The 24,570-nt window shown below is 39.6% G+C and overlaps 1 protein-coding gene across 1 annotated transcript in view; it reads left to right on the top strand.

The window, feature by feature from the left end:
- The window catches only part of LOC140598740 (rho GTPase-activating protein 20-like), a 59,375-nt gene that overhangs the window by 9,309 nt on the left and 25,496 nt on the right, over nucleotides 1-24,570 (top strand). Inside the window, exons 4-8 of the mRNA XM_072757269.1 lie at nucleotides 2,651-2,757; nucleotides 6,464-6,610; nucleotides 8,718-8,832; nucleotides 19,467-19,776; nucleotides 20,714-20,881. Of these exons, the coding sequence (XP_072613370.1) occupies nucleotides 19,712-19,776; nucleotides 20,714-20,881 (233 nt within the window). The 5' untranslated portion in view covers nucleotides 2,651-2,757; nucleotides 6,464-6,610; nucleotides 8,718-8,832; nucleotides 19,467-19,711. The remainder of the gene's footprint in view (nucleotides 1-2,650; nucleotides 2,758-6,463; nucleotides 6,611-8,717; nucleotides 8,833-19,466; nucleotides 19,777-20,713; nucleotides 20,882-24,570) is intronic.

Raw genomic sequence — 24,570 nt, 5'->3', positions numbered from 1 at the left:
GTAGACAGCAAATAGGTGGGTCCTGCTTTTTTATCCAGTCTGAAACCCTGTGCCTTTTGATGGGGTCATTAAGCCCATTCACGTTCAGAGTTACTATTGAAAGATAGGAGTTTAGTGTCATCATGATATCTATTCAGTCCTTGTTTTGTGGATTGTTCCACTGAACTTCTTCTTAAAGGGGAATTTTAAGAGTCCCCCTTAAAATTTCTTGCAGAGCTGGTTTGGAAGTCACATATTCTCTCAGTGCCTGCCTGTCTTGGAAGCTCTTTATCTCTCCTTCTATTCTGAATGAGATCCTTGCCGGATAAAGTATTCTTGGTTGCATGTTCTTCTCATTTAGGACCCTGAATATATCCTGCCAGCCGTTTCTGGCCTGCCAGGTCTCTGTAGAGAGGTCTGCTGTAACCCTAATACTCTTCCCCATAATAGTCAGGGATTTCTTGTCTCTTGCTGCTTTAAGGATCTTCTCTTTATCTTTGGAATTTGCAAGCTTAACTATTAAGTGTCGAGGTGTTGAACTGTTTTTATTGATTTTAGGGGGAGATCTCTCTATCTCTCTATCTCCTGGATTTGAATGCCTGTTTCCCTTCCCAGATTAGGAAAGTTTTCAGCTATGATTGGTTAAAATACATATTCTGGCCCTCTGTCCCTTTCGGCGCCCTCGGGAACCCCAATTATACGTAGGTTTTTCTTCCTCAGGCTGTCGTTTATTTCCGTTTATCTATCTTCATGGTCTTTTAATTGTTTGTCTCTTTTTTCCTCTGTTTCCCTCTTTGTTGTCTTCTATGTCACCCACTCGTTCTTCCAGCTCATGAATCCTCGTCGTGAGGACTTCTAGTTTGGATTGCATCTCATTCAATTGATTTTTAATTTCTCCCTGATTAGGTCTAAATTCTGCAGTCATGAAGTCTCTTGAGTCATTTATGCTTTTTTCTAGAGCCACCAGTAGCTGTATAATAGTGCTTCTGAATTGGCTTTCTGACATTGAATTCTAATCCAGATTTTGTAACTCTGTGGGAGAGAGGACTGTTTCTGATTCTTTCTTTTGAGGTGAGGTTTTCCTTCTAGTCATTTTGCTCAGTGCAGAGTGGCCAAAAACAAGGTGTATTGGGAAAAGGAGAAATTGAGAAGAGAGAAAGGAGGAAAGAAAAGAGAAAAAGAAAAACGAAAAAAGGAAGAAACAAAGAGGAAAAAGATAAAGAAGGGAAAAAAAGGCCAAGGGAAACAAATAAAATTCAAAAAGCAAAACAAAAACAAAAACAAAAACAAAAACAAAAAACAAACAAACAAACAAACAAACAAAAACACAGGGAAGTATCTTCTGATTCTGTATACTTTAAGTCCCTTGACTTCCCCTGGAACTTGTCCGTCTAGTTGGTCTCTGGGGGACGGGCTTGTTGTGCTGATTTTCAGGTGTTAGCGCTTGGGGGAGCTGCTCTACCCCCTGCCTGGTGCAGGGCTCAGAGGGGCTTGTTTACCCCTTGAGGCCCCAGAAGAAACACCTGCAGTGGCAGCGGCCTGCTCTGGAGCCCTGGAGTCAGCTCCTGAAGTAACTACGGAGCTCTCCATCTGCTGGGGCCTGGATGCTCCGGGGTCGGGGCCGCTGATCTGCTCAGCTTGGGGCAGGAGCGTCCTTCCCATCCTGGACCCTCCTGGCCTCTGCCTGTCCCGGGAGGAGGCCGGATCCTGGGCTGTGTCCCTGGCGCCCTGTGCTCCTGGGCCTGTGCTGTTGGATTTGTGCTCCCACCACACAGCCGCCTCTCTGCGGAACTGTGGCCCTAGCCCCTGTGAGCTGCTCCCGGGTCGAGCTGTGTCTGCGCTGCAGCCCTTTTATGGAGCTCAGCACACTCTCCCCGGGGCGCAGTTGCTCTGGTAGTGTCCCACGGAGCCTGCGGGCATCCCCGCCTTTCTGGGGTCCTGCTCCAACTCCCTGCGAGGCCTTTCTGCCCAGGAAGATTGGTGAAGCTCCTGCTTCTCTGGGCCTGGGCTCTCCTGTCCTGGGGACACTCGCCCTGGCCTTCGCCTGGCTCCTTGCGGGGCCCCTCCCCCTTGGATGCCTTTTGTTTCTTTATTTCTTTTTTCCCCGTCTTCCTACCTTGATAGAAGTGCGAACTCTTCTCACTGTAGCATTCCAGCTGTTCTCTCTCTAAATCTCAGGCCGAATTCATAGATTTTCAGGATGATTTCAAGATTATCTAGGTAATTGGTGGGGACAGGTGATTTGGGGACCCTACTCTTCCGCCATCTTGCCCCTCCCCTGGAAAATGTTTAATAATAAAAACAACTTGATATAACATCTTCTTTGAAGCACTACAGAATTAGACATTTATGTATTCCTAAAAATGCCAAAATGATTATGCCAATTAAAGATCTTAGATACTAATTGTTATCTTTATTTTACAATATGCTGAATGTTTCCTGACTTGAAGCACTTGGCAGGTTTTCTGGTCATCTGTTATTTAATGACCTGATACTAAGATCAGCCTTAATCACTGGAATAATAAGTGAAATTATAATTGTTTTTTAAAAACTCCTTTTGAATGCATTCCTTAATTTGAGTTTTGAAGCATTTAATCAAACAAATAATCTTACCAGTGTTTTAAATAACTTGTTAAAACTTAAAATGAATCAACTCATTTGGTTTCTTCAGTAGCACACCCAGAGGAAAGTCTCAGAAGGCCATCCAGGATGAGATCCTCTCCGTAATCCGACAGATCACAGCTACCGTGATGTTTCTGCCGCTGTTGGAAGTCTCTTGTAAGTATTATATGACTTCATGATGGTTCAGATTTGTTGTGGAAAGATTAAGCTATTACTTTAAGAATTAACAGTTTTGTTGAGTTTTTTCTTAATTATCCATGTCATGGTATATAAGTGAGAAAAACGTCATGAATCTAAAGCGATGCTGGTTGTGTTTTATTTACAAGTGCCGAATAGGGAAAGAATGAAAGTTTTCATTCAGTACTCCTGAATATTTTGACGTAATTTCTTCCATTACTTTTATTTTATACACATTTCCTTGTATATAATTAAGACTTAGACAGGTATAACTGTGTCTTTCTTTTCTGGCTTAGTTACTCCTTCATTCATCAGATATACCCTAAATGCCTACTGTATGCCTTCCATGGTTCTGGGCATTGGGATACAGCGGTCACAAAACCAAGATGTTCTTTTTCTCTGGCTTAGATTCATGCTGTCTCGTGATCAATTATATACTTTCTGCAAATATCTTTAATGGCTTTTCTCTTTGAAGAAAAAAAAACAATCGAGTTTTTCATTAAGTAAAAAGGAGTACAGTATTTTCTGTACTAAAATTTCCATTGAAGAAAAGCAATTAGCTAATATAACTGATTAGAGATCAAGCCAAACTAGCTTTTCTGACATGATAGGTGGCTCACATGTGAGGGAGAGAGGAAGGATACTTGTACCTTTCATTTTTTTTTTTTTTATTTCTTTTTTTTTTTTTAATTAATTTTTATTGGTGTTCAATTTACCAACATACAGAAAAACACCCAGTGCTCATCCTGTCAAGTGTCCACCTCAGTGCCCGTCACCCATTCCCCTCCAACACCCGCCCTCCTCCCCCCTTCCACCACCCCTAGTTCGTTTCCCCGAGTTAGGAGTCTTTATGTTCTGTCTCCCTTCCTTATATTTCCCAACATTTCTTCTCCCTTCCTTTATATTCCCTTTCACTATTATTTATATTCCCCTTTCAAAAAATAATTGTACTTTAATGATCTTATCCCCAATTTAGGTTCATTTGACCTACTGATTTATACAAAGATTTGGTTGTCCTTGAAAAATGGGAAGAGTCAGGACCACAGTTTATTACCAATTCTGAGGAAGTCTGTCTTCATTCATTTACTACTACTATCCACAAAGTAAATAGCATGGTGGCCTATAAAATTCCGACCAGTGACTGAGGATGAGATTAGGACAGTGATGTACTTGTAGTTCTCAGATGCGGTTTTCCTGAAACCAAGTCAACTATAGTTGATAAATTTTGTATCACTGGTTAATTTTTAGACTGGGGAAACTTAACATTATACATCTATTGAACTGTGCATAATTGTCCCATTTTTTGTTACCTGTATGACTTGATACAGGGTTGGCATAAATTATTGCACATTGTTCAAAAGGGAACTAGCAGATCACATCAGCATTGTTGTCAATTCCTTGAAAGTGGTAACTGTAGATGGATAACTTTTGCCATAAAACTAAATGCCTTCTTAAATCAGACCTTTTGGTCAAGGACTTTGCCTCTGGATTATAGGTAGGGAGATATTAAATGTAAAATACAGCAACAGAAGTATGAATATTGAGAGTCTTTGTTTAGATTCTGAAATTATCTAATGACAACCTGCAAGTAATTAAACATTGCTCATAATTATTTCATTTGTATATTTTCCATATTGAAAACACTTCCAATTATTTGATTTTGATTTGTTGTAGAACTCGAACCTACAAAGCTATGTGTATTGCCACTGTTTAAATTCCTGTGATACAGAACTCTTAATTATTTTATGTTTTATAAAATCAAGCTTTAAATGATGATGAAGGGATCCCTGGGTGGCGCAGTGGTTTGGCGCCTGCCTTTGGCCCGCGTGCGATCCTGGAGACCCGGGATCGAATCCCACGTCGGGCTCCCGGTGCATGGAGCCTGCTTCTCCCTCTGCCTATGTCTCTGCTTCTCTCTCTCTCACTGTGTGCCTATCATAAATAAATAAAAATTAAAAAAAAATAAATGATGATGAAATAAAGTTAAATATGTATGTTTAAAATTTGTCTTAAATATGTTTATATTGGTGTGGTATTAACACATATAATAGAATGGATTCAGTATAGCAAATAATATCTTGTGCCTACTGAGGCCTAAGGATACCAACTTGAATAAATCTGGAGGTACTTTCAATTTAACAAACAAGCTTTGATTATATCCCTTTAATCTTATAACCTTAGACTTAAAATAAGCATCATTCTCTGTATAAAATAATACATGTCATTTGGAATTAATTCATTTTAGCATGTAGTGGACTGGAGAAATTTTCTATCCTCTTAGCTTTATTGCCAGCCTAGTTTTCCTTATTTTTTAAGGGTCAGTTTAAGGCAAACTTCTGACGTCTTTTCTAATCTCTATCCTAAATGTTACCTTGTTTTGTAATTAAGTGCTTAGTATCAGACACCGTTCTAAGCTTTTTATATGAATTAACTCATTAACCTTCACTATAAAGTAAAAACACATAGCCTGTATCACCCATTCAGAAATGACAAAGTGAGCACCTGTTAAAGTGCCAAGTATTAGGATGAATGAAACAAAGTCTTGGTCTTTCTGAAGCTTGAGATATGGAGAGGAAAATAGATGGCAAGCTTCCAGGCAGTTACTACACAGGTTTATCTCATTATGTATTTGTTTTTTCACCTGAGTAATCTAATCTCTTTGATCCAGTTGCCTGCTTGTTAAGAATAAAAGGCAATTCTCTCATTGCAAGACAAATAAGTGCCAGTATTTGATGACAGGTATAGTGAATGCTATTGTGAAAGCCCATTGCCTGGAGAATTGTTGAAGCTATCTAATTGAGGTCCACCCACATATGTCCTTTTCCTGAATAAGAAAAGCAGTTCTGCAGAAAGGAAAATGATGTTGAATTAAGGTATGGTCAAGAGTCTGGTTTTCCAAACATGAGGTATGTTAACAATGTGGACACTAGTAAGATTAAAGCATTTAAATTCTGTGCTGTTTGTAACCTCTAAACATGAAACATTAGGTTGAGAAGGAAAGCAGAACTGGAAGTTCAGTAAAAATATGAAGAGTTAAAAAAATCTGGTCCTACTTTTGGGACAAAAGTTTGAAATTCTTTTTAGAAAGCAGTAACTGCTTTAGGAAACACTAAATGCCTCTGCTAAATAACCAGAAATAATGTGGTCATTCCCTGAAAAATGTTCACCAGTAGCAACTTTGTTAATAGATCATGGATAATACTTAAATTTCTGTCAGTTGTTTTTATTCGCCAAATTAAAAAGTCCTAATATTACCACTTATACTTCGTGGCTTATACCACTACTGACTCCTACTAGTACATATATTAGAGTTGAGTGGGAGCCAAGCTACAAGCTTTATTGGCAAAGCTCAACTGGAAAAGCTTTAGCCTATGGCTCCAACTAAACTTGTCCTGCCCTCTTTTCCTATACCTTGAAGTCCACCTTAAGAGGAAGATATTTAAACCAACTGATGTAAGAATTGCAAATGACCTATGGACAGTGGGTATTATATGTAAGTGATGAATCACTAAATTATACTCCTGAAACCAATATTACACTATATGTTAATTAAAATTTAAATAAATGTTTGGAAGAAAAAAAAAGCCCTACATGACTTCCACACCATGTTATACAGTGAAACCAAGATTCTAAGAGAGCCTAATGGGCCTGCCCTGGACTCTTGACTCAGTTTTGCTTACCATAGGTAGAGGAATGGAAACATGTTCCAACTGGGCCTATCCGGGTCTGAAATAGAGCCCCAGAAGGGACTGAACCACACGTCTCCAGGATTCTTCTCCCAGTGTCATCAATTGGAGAGAGGAGTCAAGCCTCCATGGGAATTCACACAGAGGTGTGTAATAGTCTCATGTATTAATTGGCTTTTGCACAAACAACCATAGAATAACAATTTTTTCCCGTGTAGTCTGTGGGTTATCTGGAGTGCTTGTCTTCTTCTTTGCCCCTGCAAATCTGCAGGGCACGTGTCTCCTTCTATCATTGAAGGGGCAATGGCTCACCAGGACTCCTAAAGCTTATCTTCAGAACGTTCACACTGACATTTTTGTCCATATTCCACTGATGCAGGTAAGCCTTAAGGCTAAGCCAAACTTCAATGGGGCCAGAAAGTACACTCTTCCCATGGATGTGGGGAGAGGGCTGTGCGAAAATCTGATGAAAGTGATAGAAAGATCAGGATACCTAAATAATGCTACCCTGTAACTCCTTTTTTCATCAGATGTCACTAATGCTACAATATTCAAATTAAGGTGAACTTTTAACTTTAGTATTCAGCCTTTCCTATTCGAAATTAACATTGGGATTTCTGGCTACAAAGATATAAAGACATCAGAGGAAGAAAACACAGCACGTGTATTGGCTAGGTAATTTTTCATTTAATTTTCCTGCTTTAGTGCACAAGTAGAATTGCAGGATCAATGGACACACAAACAGCTCTACATTTTTTAAACTTTAGGTGGTCTCTTCTGTCCATGATCAAGAAGCTCATTTGGCTCCTCAGCAAGCACATCAAGAGAAGTGTGTATTCACCTTTCCTAATGGCTCCTACCCTTTTACATCCTTTTAGCAATTGAATGTCCATAACACATTACTTTCCATTTACTGTATTTACAAAACTCCAGGTTTCTTTGGGAGCGTTGTAATTACACTGTCCTCAGATGACTTTAACCAATTAATGGCAGGAACCAAAAGACAGAGAACTGAATCCTCTAAGTTATCTATATCGTTCAAAGAATAAATCAAGTGTGAATTTGTGAACCGTTGTGCAACACTTTCCCAACCAGTCAAAAGAATTGTTCATTAAATAATCTTTTACTCTTTAGGGAATTAATTTTTGGCTAAAGTTGTAAGTAATAATATCTTCATCTTTTTATTAAATATGTAAAGTTCTGTTTTAAGTTATTTTTGTACAATGTAACCATGATAAAAACTTGTGTGTTGGAATAACTATGGAATAGAAATGCTGCTAAATTTCAAATTTTATTAGTTACACCTTCTTAGAGCAGATCTTTGTTTTTTATTTATTTTTTATTTATTTTTTACTGGAGTTCAATTTGCCAACATAGAGCATAACACCCAGTCCTCATGCCTTCAAGTGTCCCCCTCAGTGCCCGTCCCCTTGTCACCCCATCCCCCCACCCACCTCCCCTTCCACTACCCCTTGTTCATTTCCCAGATTTAGGAGTCTCTAAGAGCAACTCTTTAAAGATCTTTCCATTCTTCATGAATATGGCTTTGAAAGCAAGCAGCATTAACTGATGCTTATTTTTAAAAAATCTCGTTGGGAAATCTACTTAATCTTCATTAGAGTTGACAATCCTCTTCCAATCTGGCAAAAAACATGGTAGCCTTAGCAACAAAACTATCAGAAAAAGCTTAGAGAGGAAAATGTCAAGAGTTGACCCTCTGATTACAAAAGTCAGTTTATGTTACCATTTCACCTATTTTTGTGCTCTTACCATTTGATCTATTTTTATACTAGAGAAACATAATTTTCATTTATTTGTATAAATTCCATTCATCGGTGTTTATCTGCACCATTTTGCTAGGCAAGCTTGTTTGCACAAAGGAACACATGACATCAAAATCTTTATTGTTTTGGCATTTTATCTGTGCTAACAAAAGCCTCTGATTATAGGCACGACCACACATACTCCACTATCCATGCAAGGGAAAGATCTCAAACCTCTTCCAAAACTATCTAGTTATGGACATACCCAGTGGATACCTAGACATGGATCTGATTTTCTTTCTGAATGGCAGTGTCACTGACTCACATGCATTATTACTTAATCCTCACAGCAAATCTAGAGGGGTTATTCCCATTTTACACGTATAAAACCTGAGACTCAGGAAGGCCAGGTAATTTGCTGAACTTCAGATATCCAGGATCTAGCCCCAGGCCTGACCCTAAACTAATATTCTTTCTCACTGTTTTTCAGAAGCTCGGCAACAGCGGAAGGTGCCCTGCTCCAGCTGCAGGGACTCAGCCAGAAAGACTGGAATACTACATGACTGTACCTGCAAGTTGGGGAAGGAGAACTCAACACTATTTGAGTATTGAGTTGCATTCATTTTTTAAAAAACACTTTTTCAAAATAAGCTATCATTAAATGTTTATATATACATAGTATTTTTGCTGTATAATAGCAGCATGCATTTTCTTCCATCAATGTTTTCTTCTCTCATTCTTTCACTTGTTTATGTAACTACATGCTGTGTTGGAATTTGGGCTTCTTTACGGGTTGGAACCAGTTCGAGAAAGGGGACACAGCAGGCAATTGAAATGTATGTTATCATCCAAATTATAGGGTTCCCTAGTAAAGCTGGGTAGAGGCTTAGACGTCATGCAAAAACAGGGTTTGCTACTGCATCTCCATAAACAAGCCATGGGATGGCCAGACAACTGCAGTTGTCCTCACTCAAGCCCACTCCAATAGGGGACCAAGAAACTCTTTAAGTACAAAAGCTCTACACAGCTTCTATAGGTCTTAAAAAGGTCTGCTCTACGTTGCTTGGGATGGTGTGAGAAAGTGAAGAGAGCGACCCCAAATCTCTTCTCCAACACCATGTTGTGTCATCAGGATTGGAGTCGAATCCTGAAGAGGGGAATAACACGCATCCCTCCTAATGCTTGCCAGCTTTTTAATTTTTTAAATATATTACATTGTGGATTCCACTGGCATCATGTGAGTTGTTTTAAGTAGCATACTCCCAGGCATTTTTTTTTCAGTTTTATTAATTATGTATGCATTTTCATCTGTAGTCAGAAAGATACCTGTTTTTTTTTTTCCTAACATGTTTTAACACATATTACCCTGAGCAAAGATTGTAAAGTCCATGCTGAATACTTAAAAACATGTATTTGTAGAAAAGTCATGAAGGCGGTGTACGCATGATGGAAGGCTGAGAAACAATGTCATAACCCTTTGTACTCAGGCATCAGAAGGGGACCAGGCAGCTGTCCCTCTCAGCCGAGTGGTGCATGCTCACAGTGCTGCTGTGCTCACACAGACCCCATGTCTGCTTCTCCCTACACAGAGTCCTTCTGGGACTTCTTGAAGGGCATTTTGCTTTTTGCCCATAAAAGACTAGCACCATGAGTCAGATAGTACTAAGCTGAAAGTTCACTCTCTAATTCTATTTCTTTTATCACTAATTATGCCCAGTCATGTTGTCCAAAATAGCTCACCAGACTTTATGAAATGAATACAGAGAACTATATCAATATGAAAATGTCCCAAATTTGAACAATATGAAACTCATTTTTGTTACTCAACTTCCCCACAAACTAAATCCCCTTGCAAGGAAAAGCTCATGGAGCTTTTATTTAAAGTCCAAATGCTCTCACTCTCCATTTTATACAATTGGCTCAGTGTAAGCCAGAGGCTTTTACTTAGAGCCGAGGTTCCTATAGCTGCAGCTGTGTCCTGGGATTTCACAGGAATGAGTATAGCTTCTTCAGCCTCTTCAAAGTTGCTTCAAATCTCTAATTAGTTCTAGTCTCCAAGGGGTCAGCAGTCACAAAAGAAACTGTCCACTATAGAAGTTGTCACAAACAAAACTGTGGTACACCAATTAAGTGACTATGTAATGTCATCTGATACTGCTATCGGAGCACAGCAGATAACTTAGTAGCACCTATGCTGGAGACAGCGAGGACCTGGTCTAGGTCCGGTGGCAAGCGAGCCAGCTGCACCAGCACTGAATCCACGGCCTGTGAATCTGTATGACTGAGCAGAAAGTGCCCATCAATAGTTGTGCTTCCCCATGTTTAATATAGGTATTCCTTTGCTTTTGCTGTTGTTTTGTTTTGGTGATGTGTGCAGTGGTCTCCCATATATATTACCTACTTTCTCTCAGAGAGTGACATTTGAGACATTATTGCCTTCTTCAAAAATGTAGATAGGTATTCTGGTTTCTTCATTTCCTTGTGTCTTGTGTCTCATGTTTTGGCTACTTTGGTACAAGATTGTGAGACCACAAGTCTAGAGAGAATTTCTCCTCCCACATTCTCCCAAGTCTGTTCTCTCTAGGACAGGGAAGTACACTCTCCTCTTAAAATGCATGAGGAATGGGATAAAGAACATCACCCTACTCCCTTAGTGCTATGTTTTACTAGTATATGAAGTTTTATTTATTCTGAAAATGATAATTGTCATCTCTCGTCCATAGACGTTTCATTCCTACCTAGGCAGGTTGAGTTGGGCCAGGCAAAGCAGTAGTTGGACAGAATCAAGATTCTAAGAAAATAAAATACTGTGATCACAGTAAGAGGCAATGAGTCAAGATTAGTCTTTTGTCAAGAAGTAAAAGAAAGATAACAAAGTTTAGCAAAACTTTAAAGAGGATCTAGATATCACAGATTAAAGTAGTCAAAAGTTAGTATTCCAAAGAGTTGCACATTGAAAAGATAGAACCCAAGCACAAAACAAAAATATTCCAAAAAACTTAAATTCAGGACAGAAACTTTTTTTAGAAGCTTTTTAAAAATTTTTATTTATTTATGATAGAGAGAGAGAGAGAGAGAGAGAGAGGCAGACACAGGCAGAGGGAGAAGCAGGCTCCGTGCACTGGGAGCCCGACGTGGGACTCGATCCCAGGTCTCCAGGATCATGCCCAGGGCCAATGGCAGGTGCTAAACCGCTGCGCCACCCAGGGATCCCCAGGACAGGAACTTTTCTAGTCTCTTATTCCCTCCTGCCTCCATTGGATTGGACTACTGGGGTAAGGAGAGAGATTGCAGATGGGAAGGAAGTGGTGCCAAGAGCTGCAGCTGCAAAAAGTCGAGTTGGTTTTGTTTCTTCTAACTTTTAAACTTAAAATTAATACATACACATGCTTTAAAAATCAAGCAGTAGAGAATGATACCAAGAGAAAAGTAAATTCTCAGCCTGAACTTGTTCCCCGACTCATTTCCAGCTCCCTGTTTTTAAGTATTTTCTGTTCTCCTGGTGGTTATCACAGTACCTCTGAAATATGTGTTAATACTTGATTTCTCCTTTTATCTTGTTTATCAACCTTAGATAGCATCTATTGGAAGATGAGAAACTTATTTCTTTGATCCATCCATGTCTACACTTTTCCAGTTACATTGCTTTGATATTTCTGGTGATTATCATTTTAAAGAGTATATTTAAACTCTATTTTGTTACATCAATTTTACACAGTATATAATTGATTTCTTGCTATATAAATAAATAGGTGAGAAAAATCTGTGACATTATCTTCCATATCTCTCTGCTGCTTTAATATTCAGACTTCCAGTATTTCATATTATCAGTGTTAATATTAGTCAGATTCTCTTTTACACTTGTTGTCTTCCAAGCTTTGTTTGTATGTTGATTCTACCAATTAAAATAGCTTTTCTGTTATTCCAATGATTAATTTTCTCCTTACTGAAGGACTAAATAGGTCTAGTTATTGAGGAAAAAAAAGGGTAACCTTAGGTCAGGCAAACTGAAAGATGAATGTTCCAAGTGTCAAGGTCAAATAGGATTCCTTGAACTCAATCTTCAAGACTTTCTATTCAGTTTGGTCGATGATACCTTTAATATACAAGAAATGTTTATCTGCCTTTGTTCTTATTTTGTAGCCACCTCTTTTTTGGCTTCTTGACTCTAAAGATGTTTGTTGGTTTTGTTTTCTTAATTTTTTTTTCCGTTCTCTTGTTTTCCTCAGGAGTCTACTAATATCTCTTCCACTTGCACCTTTTTTTTTTTTTTTTGGTTTATTCTAAATTTTCTGGGTCTTTTTCCCAAATATGCGAGTGATGAAAAAGGTTCATCAGCGCTGGTAGCATGATTTTCCACTGTGGTATTAGACCTTTTTCTTGAATGAAAAATGGATGGCAGGGTCTTTGTACATATAAGCTAGTAGTACTGTTTTAGGGTACATTTCGGTATTTTGTTCATCATGTATTTTTTGAAAATTGACTTCTAAAAATATTACATTAAAATATCATATCTTCTTTACTTAGTTTTTTGATGCATCTCAAATTTTGTGTGCCTGGTTTCACTCACTGCAGTATCTCTATCTCCTTTGGGACAAGGACCTGGAAGGTTAAAAGTAATTTCCAGATATGGTCAGTAGAGGGCAGCAAAGGGTAGCGGCGTGAACACTTAACTGCCAAGGCCTGGGCTTCCCTTTTTTCCCTCTTTATAGAGATCAATTAGTGGTAGTAGAAAATCCAGAGTGCCAGAATCAGGATAGAAATTACTCATAATACTGATCCAGGATGGGTATCAAGCTTAGAAGGCAGTGGAAATGTTTAGCCACAAATTCATAGCCTGGTATCTATCAAAGAGATGTGAACCACTGGACATTAGGAGGGGAATCATTAGACTTTCACAGTCCTGACTCTTACTCCCAGCCTGTCTAAAACCTAAGATCTCGTTCTGTAAAGTATCAGGAGTCTCCTACCCACATTGAGAGCTGATGCAAATTTCCTGTCATTATCTGATACGTCATTTGCAAATATCTTCTCCCACTCTGTAGGTTGTCTTTTAGTTTTGTTGACTGTATCCTTTGCTGTGCAAAAGCTTCTTATCTTGATGAAGTCCCAACAGTTCATTTCTGCTTTTGTTTCTTTTGCCTTCGTGGATGTATCTTGCAAGAAGCCACTGTGGCCGAGTTCAAAAAGGGTGTTGCCTGTGTTCTCCTCTAGGATTTTGATGGAATCTTGTCTCACATTTAGATCTTTCATTCATTTTGAGTTTATCTTTGTGTATGGTACAAGAGATTGGTCTAGTTTCATTCTTCTGCTTGTGGATGTCCAATTTTCCCAGCACCATTAATTGAAGAGACTGTCTTTCTTCCAGTGGATAGTCTTTCCTCCTTTATCGAATATTAGTTGACCATAAAGTTGAGGGTCCACTTCTAGATTCTCTATTCTGTTCCATTGATCTATGTGTCTGTTTTTGTGCCAGTACCACACTGTCTTGATGACCACAGCTTTGTAGTACAACCTGAGAATTCTCACAGAGGAAGACATAGACATGGCCAACAAGCACATGAGAAAATGCTCTGCATCACTCGCCATCAGGGAAATACAAATCAAAACCACAATGAGATACAACCTCACACCAGTGAGAATGGGGAAAATTAACAAGGCAGGAAACCACAAATGTTGGAGAGGATGAGGAGAAAGGGGAACCCTCTTACACTGTTGGTGGGAATGTGAAATGGTGAAGCCACTCTGGAAAACTGTGTGGAGGTTCCTCAAAGAGTTAAAAATAGACCTGCCCTACGACCCAGCAATTGCGCTGCTGGGATTTACCTCAAAGATGCAGATGGAATGAAATGCCGGGACACCTGCACCCCGATGTTTCTAGCAGCAATGTCCACAATAGCCAAACTGTGGAAGGAGCCTCGGTGTCCATCGAAAGATGAATGGATAAAGAAGATGTGGTTTATATATACAATGGAATACTACTCAGCCATTAGAAATGACAGATACCCACCATTTGCTTCGACGTGGATGGAACTGGAGGGTATTATGCTGAGTGAAATAAGTCAATTGGAGAAGGACAAACATTGTATGGTCTCATTCATTTGGGGAATATAATAACAGTGAAAGGGACTAGGATGGAACGGAGTAGAAATGGGTAGGAAATATCAGAAAGGGAGGCAGAACATGAAGACTCCTAACCCTGGGAAATGAATAGGGGTGGTGGAAGGGGAGGTGGTCGGGGGGTGGGGGTGACTCGGTGGTGGGCACTGAGGGGGGCACTTGACAGGATGAGCACTGTGTGTTATTCTGTATGTTGGCAAATTGAACACCAATAAAAATAAATTTATTTAAAAAAAGAAATGAAAGAGGAGAAATAACAAACAATACCACAAAAATATAAAGGATTTTAAGAGAATATTATGAAAAAATTATATGCAAAGTCATTGGGCAACCTAGAAGAAATGGATAAATTCCTAGAAACATATAACGTCTCAATGCTGAGTTGGGAAAAAATACAAAATTTGAAAGACTGATTATCAGCAGTGAAATCAAATCAGTAATAAAAATACTCCCAAGAAAACAAAAGTACAGGACCAGATGGCTTCATAGGTAAATTTCAGCAAACATGTAGGGACGCCTGGGTGGTTCAACAGTTGATCATCTGCCTTTAGGTTGTGATCCTAGAGTCCTGGGATTGAGGCCCACATCGGGCTCCTTGAGTAGAGCTTGCTTCTCCTTCTGCCTCTGTCTCTGCCTCTGTCTTTTTCTGTCATGGATAAATAAATAAAATACTTAAAATTTTTTTTTACCAAACATATAAAGAAGAGTTAACACCTACTTTTCTCAAACTACTTCAAAAAACAAAGAATGAAAGCTTCTATGTATTCTGTGAAGGCAGCATTACCCTGATATCAAAACCAGATGAAGACACTACAGAGAGAGAGAGAGAGAGAGAAAGAGAGAGAGAGAGAGAGAGAGAGAACTACAGGCCAATATCTCTGATTAACATACATGCAAAAATCCTCAACAAAGTATTAGCCAACCAAATCCACCAATACATTAAAAAAGTCATTTACCATGATCAAGTGGGATTTATTCTTAGTATGCAAATGTGATTCAATATTCACAAATCCATTAACATAATACATCTCATCAACAAGAGAAGGGTAAAAAACGATGATCATTTTAATAGGTGCAGAAAAGCATTTAAAAGTACAACATCCATTCATGATACAAACTCAACAAAGTAGGTTTAGAGGGAACATACCTCAACAGAATGAAGACCATATGTGAAAAAACTACAGCTAATGTCATACTCAATGGTGAAAAAGTGAGAGCTTTTCCCCAAGGTCAAGAACAAAACAAGGATTTCCACTCTCACTACTTTTATTTAGCATAGTACTGGAAGTCCTAGCCCCAGCAATCAGACAAGAAAAAGCAATAAATGGCATCCAAATGGGTAAGGAAGATGTAAAACTTTCACTATTTGCAGGTGCCATGATACTATATGTAGAAAACCCTCAGGATTCTACCAGAAACGGACTAGAACTGATAAATGAGTTCAGGAAAGTCACAGGATACAAACCAATATACAGAAATCCACTGCATTTCTATACACTAATAATGAAGAGCAAAAAAAGAAATTAAGAAACAGTCCCATTAACAATTGTACCAAAAATAATAAGATACCTAGAAATAAGCTTAAACAAGGAAGTGAAAGACCTATATATATATATACACACTGAAAAACTATAAAACATTGGTGAAAAAAATTGAAGACAACACAAATGGAAAAATATTCCATGCTTATTCATGAGAGAACAAGTATTAATAAAATGTTCCATACTCAAAATGATCTACAGATTTGATGGAATCCCTATCAAAGTACTAATAGTATTTTTCGCAGAACTAAAACAAGTAATTCGTAAGGATGTATGGAACCACAAAAGACCCCAAATAGCCAAAGCAATCTTGAAAAAGAAAAAAACTGGAGGTATCACAGTCCCAGATTACAAGATATATTACAAAGCTGTAATAATCAAAACAGTATGGTATTGACAAAAATGGACAATAGATCAATAATACGGTATTATGGGCGTAAAGATCACCTTACAGTATCTCTTCTATTTGATATTTAGGGTGAAAACATAGGTGTTCGGTGAAATAGATGAAAACAGACCCGGGCAGCCCAGGTGGCTCAGTGGTTTAGCGCTGCCTTCAGCCCAGGGCATGATCCTGGAGACCCAGGATGGAGTCCCACGTCAGGCTCCCTGCATGGAGCCTGCTTCTCCCTCTGCCTGTGTCTCTGCCTCTCTCTCTCTCTCTCTCATTCTGTGTCTCTCATGAATAAATACATAAATAAAGTCTTGAAAAAAGAAAACAGACCCCATCATTATTATTCTCTTTAGAGCTCATTCATCAAATTAAAATAAATCACAATGGTATTATGGAAGAAATTAAGCTTTATTACTGCAAAGGTAACTGTGACATGGTAAAAGAAAGCTCCCTTTAGCTTTCTCAGGCAAACTTTTCTCTCCTTTGCTTTACTACAAGGAGAAGATGCTATCAAAAACTGTATCTTTCTCAATTAATTCCTTAAAACCAGTGACTCACCATCCTGGTTACATGTAAGAATCACTCAAAGAGCTTTTTCCAGATCTGATGAATCAGAAGCTCTGGGGGAGGCAGTTTCAGAATGAGTGCCTGAAAAGCCTCCCAAGTGAGTCTGATGCATATCAGAATTGATCAACAGGACGAGATTCTAAAAGGAGAGAAGTTTTCCTGGCCTCTAAATCTCTAACCTCTCTGAAGGGAGACGCAGAGAATGGGACATATTCTGAGAATTGGGGAAGGTGCAGAGAGAAGTCTGCCTATATTTTTTTTACCTGAAATAGATTATTTTTTACCTGAAATAGATTTTGACAGGTGCTTGATGGGAGGCCAGAAAGTATTGCCCAATGAGCCTCCATGGTTCTGAATACAGTCAAGCATGGCCAGACTAGCACTTGTCCTTTAAAAGTGGTGAGAAGGGGCGCCTGGTGGCTTACTTGGTTAAGTTTCTGACTCTTGATTTCCGCTCAGGGTTATGATCTCAGGATCATGAGACAGAGCCCCAGGTCAGACTCCATACTCAGCACCATTTGTGCTTCTTTCTCTCTCTCTCTCTCTCTCTCTCTCTCTCTTTCTTTCTCTGCCCCCCCTCTTGTGCCCATGCACTGTCTCTTTCTCTCTCTCTCTCTCTCAAATACATAAAATAGTTATTCTGTATGTTGGTAAATTGAACACCAATAAAAAATCAACTTATTTTAAAAAATAAATAATAAAAAATTAATAAAAGTGGTTTGAAGCCTGGAGGCCACTATCTACATGCCACTTCTGTGTTAGTTTGGTTTTAAGATGAGAAGCCTTAATAAAGTCTAAAAGGACTACCAGGACTTGTGCTCTCACCTCTACCTAATTTACAGGCCGATTTCACTCTCCTGTACCTTCTGCCTGTGTCTCCAATCCAGCAAAGTCTTCCATGTTTCTGAAACATCAGTTAGTCACATTCTGTCCCTTCAACTGACAAATGTATCTTCCCTCCCTTCCCCTTTTCTTCCTCTTTCTCTCTTCTGTGTAGTCCCAAGTCATTCTTTAAAAGTCATTTCAAATGAGCTCGTCAAAGAAGTCTTCCTCTCCATAATTGAAATCAGGTGTCAAGTCCCTCTCTAAATTTCTCATCTCACTCTTTAATTTTCCTCTGCAGTACTTCCCAGAGGCTGTGTTAGGCAGTTCTTGATGGCATTCTCTGTTTAATATCTGTCTTCCCCCCTCCTCACTTAAATCCTGGTTTTGTGAGACTTGGGCCTGGCTCCCTGTTGCCCAGACCTATCAAGTGCCTTTCTCCTAGTACAGGTTCAAACACTATCCGTTGAATGAATAAAGTAAATAAGACAAAGACTATTTTATGTCATGCCTTTTCCCCTGTCCATCCCTGCCAGAAAACTATTTCATTCACTTGTTCAATACAGAATTTTTTGATTCCTCTGATGCGTCAATGTTTGTGAGAATTTAATGATAAATCAGACATAGACTCCTTCCTTGAGGTCCCTAGAGTCTAGTGGGGCATAAAAGATAGGTTTTCACATGCCTGTTACAGGAGCCTGTAAGAGAAACCACAAACTTTGTCTGTAGGATCAAATTTCAGTCCTCCACAGTTGTCAAAGAAAGACACTGTCCATGTGGGAAGAGTGGGGGTGGGGGGTCCTCACAGGAAGCTGCGTGAACTCCTGAGTCAGCTGGATTTGAATCCTTCATGTTACGTCACGGCTGCTTGGATTCAGAGCCCAACCTGTATGCGCAGGAGCCTCGTCATCTGTAAAATCATCAGTTTCCTAGTGGAAAGGGAACACTGTCTTCATGTAACATGTTTTTAACAGGCTCCTGTAGGTGCTTGGACACTGAAGATGTCCAGGTGGCAAATCAATGGTTAGTATCACTAACCATTTGGGAAATGCAAGTGAAATCCACAGTGAGATATCACACTACACAGCTATCAGAATAGCTAAAATAAAAAATGCCAACACCAAAAGCTCGTGTGGATGAGGGGAAACTGAATGACTCATACAGTACTGGGGGGAATGTGAAATGGCACAGCCATTCTGGAAACCAGTTGGACAGTTCCTAAGAAAAAACTATAAACAACAACAACAACAACAACAACAACAACAACAACAACAACATCAACAAAATAGCTAGCATATGACCTGGCTCTTCCCGTCCTGGGCATTTAGCCCAGAGAAGTGAAGACTTCACACTGACACAAAAACCTGTACACAGATGTTTATAGTAGCTTTATTAGTGACAGCCAAAACCTGCAGACACTTCGAACTCCATCAGGTAGTTACGCAAACTGTGATACATCCATATCATGATGTACTACTAAGGGACACCAAGAAATGAACTGTGAATCCTTGCAGCCATCTAGATGAATCTCCAGTTACACCAAATGGGAAAAAGCAAATCCCCAAATGTCATAAACTATGTGATCCCATCTGTATGACATTCTTGACATGGCAACCTTTTACACATGGAGAACAGATTTTGTGATTGCCCGGGATTAAGGAGGTGGTGGAGGGGGAAAGAAATTTGTGTGGTTGTAAATGGGGAATAGGAAGGACCCTTGTGGTGATGGAAGTGTCTCTGGAAGACTCCATCTGTAAAAAAAACTGATGTCATCTCCCTGTGTTATTTCTTATAGCTGCAAACGAATCTACAGTTATCTCAAAATAAAATGATTACTTTTAAAAAATCAAAACTTGGAGGCCAAGAAAAGGAAACCAGTATGTCAGTTTGGCAGTTACAGCATGAGCTTTGAATCTGTGACATCATAATGGCAGTGACCGCGGACCGCTGCGGAATCTTGAGGCTTCAAGCAGTTGACAGTACTCTGCCAAGTGCTGTAGACTCCCTTGATTTCCCGTCCCACGAATTGAAGAGAAAAGGATGTTCCCGTCAATCAGAAAGCATGCTGAGCTCACAGGTGGTCATTCAAGGCTTCAGCGCATGAGGTAGTCTTCTGATACACTATTTCTGATCATCCAAACAGACCGGCAATAACAGGAACTGTTGTTTTCTTTTGTTTCCTCTAATACATAGAAACTAAGTAGTCACTTCAGCACCAGCTTCCTGAAAAGCTGCTCCTGTTCTTAAGATTCAGTGCTGCTGAGCAGAAGGGAGCAGGCTTTATACATCCTTGGGGGAGGCGGAGACACTTTCTTGGCTCCACGAGAGAGCCAACTCTCTCTCTCCATGAGACAGAATTTTCAGTGGGTCTATGAAAATACCTGTCCTAGTTATGAAAGAATTTTTACATTCTGTTCAATTGTGTTGTTTTAGTACCTATTTTGACCAGGAATTCCTGTCAGAGCTCAGCCAAGTAATAGCTAAACTCTTGTGTTCAGAAACTTTCTGAGGTTTCCAATATTTTTGCTGATCTTTGAGAATTTTTACCCCAATTTTGAATATTGAATTAGATAAGATGGGGGTCAACTTCCAGGATCTTCAGTTATCTTCATTTTATCTTAACATAAAAGCAATTTGTAATTGATTCTTCACACGTTGTTTTATTTTATATTAGGCCACAAGTTGTCCTGTTTATTGTTGTTGTTCATTCACCTTCTTGTAATGTGCTCTACCTTTGGCTTCTTGGCTTTTGCCTACCTAATGGCTCACAATGAGCTTTGCTGCTTTCTCCACCACACCTCTAAGTATTGGCAGGCCCAAGGGCTTTGTCCTTGAAACTGTCCTCCCTCTGCATCAGTTTCCCAAGTGACCTCACCACTTTCTATAGCTTTCGGTAACTCAGGAATCCCTGATTCTGAGCTCTGGAGCTCTGCTTTGGGGGTTGAGACTACATTTTAGTGTTGTGTGAACCTTGAAACTTGGCATTAAACTATATTGTGTATTTGACCAGTAACTAGCTGCTCTGTGTTTGATGTGTTGTAGGAAGAGCTCGTCTGTGGAGGTGGACACCCACAGCGAAAGCACTACATCATCTGAGGGTGCCACTCGTACCCTGCTCATCCATGGTCCTGTTGAGCTCAAGAAAGGCTGGAGGAGGAAGAAGTGGCAGCTTTTCTTGTACAGCGATTTATTACTGATGTCTAATACCAAGTAGGTGTACCATGTTTCGTGCTCTTGTGATTCTCCAAAAAATTGCATTCCCATTAACCCTTACTATACGAAAACATTACATTTTTTCCCTTTTGTGTTTGCCAATGCTTGAATCCTTCATTCCATGAGTACTTCTGGAGGTCTTGTTTTGTGTCATGTCCCTGCAGCAAATACAATTGCCAATGTGACAGGCCAATGTCTCTCCTGCCTGGGACTTACAAATGGCAAAATAAGAGGGGGAATGATAATGATTAGTGCTGCTGATAGAAGGTGGATAGGGGGCTGTGCGGAGAGGGTGGGAACGTGTTAGAGAGGAATAGTCTAGGAGGGCTTCTCTGAGGTGGAGCATTAAAACCAAATCTATGAGAAGAGAAGCAGCCACATTCCCAGACAATGTGCCTGAGCCGTCGAGGCTGAGGGACTTGCAGGCCTACGTGGGTACAATCTGACCCCTCAGAGAGAGGGGCTCAGGGAAGCCTGATTTGACTAGAGCCCAGAGCATAGGCCATGCTATCAGATATGATACTATGCTCAGGGGTCTAGTCACACAGGGTCTTCACAGGCCATGGTAAAAAAGTGGAAATATTTTGCCAAAGGATTTTTAACTAGGGGACTGACCAAATCTGATTTATATTTCTAGCAAATTTTTCTGACTGTTGCTAGATAATAGATGGATGGGTAAGCAAGAGTGGAAGCAGGGAGAGTAGTTAGGGGAGGCCATAGTCCTGATGGATGGTATCAGGGCTCTATCTTAGCAGTTTAGTAAAAAGGAAAGATGGAGCAGGTTAACCCGGGTGGCTCAGGGGTTTATATTTGCCTTTAGCTCAGGGCGTGATCCTGGGGACCCAGGATTGAGTCCCACATCAGGCTCTCTGCAGGGAGCCTGCTTCTCTCTCTGCCTGTGTCTCTACTTCTCTCTCTACTCTCTGTGTTTCTCATGAATAAATACATAAATCTTTAAAAAAAAAAAGATGGAGCAGATAGATGGAATCTAGGAGAAAGAATCGACTGTGTGCACTTTCCTCTCAACCCTGAACACAAATGCATCGAATATCCAGTCTAGAACATGATGATTGCTCAATAAACGTCTGGGAGCAGTTCATGGAAGGTCACCTGTTTACTTACTCCATCTCTGTTTGCATTATTCACAAAACATGGAAGACAAAGAACACTCCCACAAACAAAATATCAAGAAGCTATGGTCTTGCGAAAAAACTAACTCCCTCTTTTTTTTACTGCTTTCACCCTAGATCCCAGTTATGCCATGTCATAGGTAAGACATGCTAGTAATAATTTGGCAAAATGCTATACTCATCTGAGTTACATTAATAGTAATTTATCAGGGGCTTACTACATGTCAGATACTATGCTAAAAAACTTTATGTACCTAATTTTGTCCAACCTTACAACGACCCTGTGAGATGGGAGTATTTTTATATTGGAGAACCTTGATGCTCAGAGGTCTAATGGATCTGCCCAGGTTACCATATTAGTAATGGACAGAGTCTACATTTGAAATCAGGTCTATTTATTTCAAAGCACAGGCTTTTATTCACTATGTGGTGCTACCATTTCTATTCTCTCTTTTTTCCTGAATTTCATACAACATTCCATGAACACCTAGATTCTTTCACTATTGAAAGCAACCCTTCCTTTACATTGAGTGAACAACTAACTCCAGTCTGCTTGGTAACAAATAGATCAGAACGCTTAGCGAATTGAAAAATGAAGGAAATATAGCTATCAAAAAATCAGAGGCAAAGATAGTAGTAAAATATATTTGAGACTAGGGAAATTGCCCATAGATGTAACTTCGAGGGTGGTGATGTCATAAGGAGGCCAAAGAGAAAAAGAATGTCCAGGCCTTGGCATGAGGTCCATATGAAAGACTCTCTTCCTCTTGATAGAGGCCCATGTCATTATTTTAAAAATGCAGACTAGTTACCATTCTCTTTATTTAACCAAAGTGAGTATGGGAGACCAAAATATGCGGGATGCATGCTGGGAACCACACTAGGAACATCACAGATGCCTCACCCACCTGGGTTTCTCAGTGATTGAGCATCTGCCTTTGGCTCAGGTCGTGATCCCTGGGTCCTGGGATCGTGTCCCACATCAGGTTCCCCACAGGGAGTCTGCTTCACCCTCTGCCTATGTCTCTGCCTTTCTCTGTGTATCTCTCATGCATAAAGAAAATTTTTCTCACAGCACTCCAAGGCCCATATTTTTTTTTTATCATCGACAGGCTGCAGAGATGAAAATGGGGACAGAGGAAGTCTCAGAAATGGTCCAGTCATACATAGGGAAATCATGCAAGAGATTCCAACCCAGGCCTGCCTTCATCACAAGGCCATGTTCTTCCTCGCATACCATGTTGTACCCTTCCATCCTTAGCCCAAGAGACATGCTAACAAATAGCAAACTCATTTCCTGGTTGTTAGGACCTTGCAGACCACTCATATTCAATTTGTAAGGGGAATATGTTCTTCTTTTTTTTTTCATCTTTGTAAGTATTATAGCCTTTAGGGAGAGGAGAAGACTTTCCTTTTCTTACCAGAACTATTTCTTGTCCTGGGTGCTGCCTACCTCTCAGCGGGTTTTACAGAGCCTACGATATTCTGCTAAAAAGATTTTTATATAAAGATAGTGTTGTTTTTCCACTAGAGAGTTGCCTCTATTGAAGGGCTGAATTTTTATTTCGAATAGTTCATTAAGACAAAACAAGTTGAACATTTTTCATCTTTCACATATTGCTTTTGAGATATGTCCTTATGTCTACTCAAGGGTTTTTATATGACAAAATCTTTATCAATTTATTTGTTAATGCTCTTTGAAAGGGACTCGGTTCCCAAAAGTTTATCTTATATACTTTATATTATACATTGGTAATATTAGAAAATGTAAGTGATCACAGGCATTTGAGTTTCATATTTAAGCCAAGGTCTTTGATATAGAGAGAACACAGATTTTAGAATTCCGAGTTCGAGATATCATCATGGTCAGGTTCTGGTGAGAGCTCTTTTTCTGCTTGCACGTGGCTGCCTTCTCACTGTGTGCCCCAAGGCATTACCTCAATGCATGTATGTACACACATACAGATCTCTCCCACTTCTCACAAGACCATCCATCTTACTGGATTAGGACCTTACCTTGATGATCCCATTTAAACTTAATTACCTTCAAAAGCTCTATCTCCAAACATGATGATATTGGCAGAGAGGGCTTTATGGTAAGAAGGCAGGAAAGCAGTGGGAGGGAGACACCATTTCATCCATAGCAGTAGCAGGCAGCACTTAATGCCTGCCACAATCTTTAGAAAACTACTATGAGATCATTCCCATAGTAAATATTTGGGTATATTTATGATCACTGTTAATATGAAAAAATTTACCTTTTTTTCTAGAAGGAAAAACTAAAAAGAAATAGCCCCTGAAATAACCAACATATTTAATCCCTGTCATGCCTTGGTCTTACATGGAGAAATCAATACCCTCAATCAATCTATTCAAATGAATAATCTGAGTTTAGTGCCTAATTTTTCCAATTAGCAATAAAAAGGGGGTAGGGTGACCCAGGTTCCATTTTACCTCAGCTCACCCTCAGGCTTCAGCTGGAGACTCTCTCATCTTTAGGTTGACACTACAGAATTTAACAGAAGTTGAATAAATAGTTGATTAATTTCTACCAAT

The sequence above is a fragment of the Vulpes vulpes genome, chromosome 4 (assembly GCF_048418805.1).
Source record: "Vulpes vulpes isolate BD-2025 chromosome 4, VulVul3, whole genome shotgun sequence".
Lineage (NCBI taxonomy): Eukaryota > Metazoa > Chordata > Mammalia > Carnivora > Canidae > Vulpes > Vulpes vulpes.
This window is presented reverse-complemented; position numbering and strand designations above follow the sequence as displayed.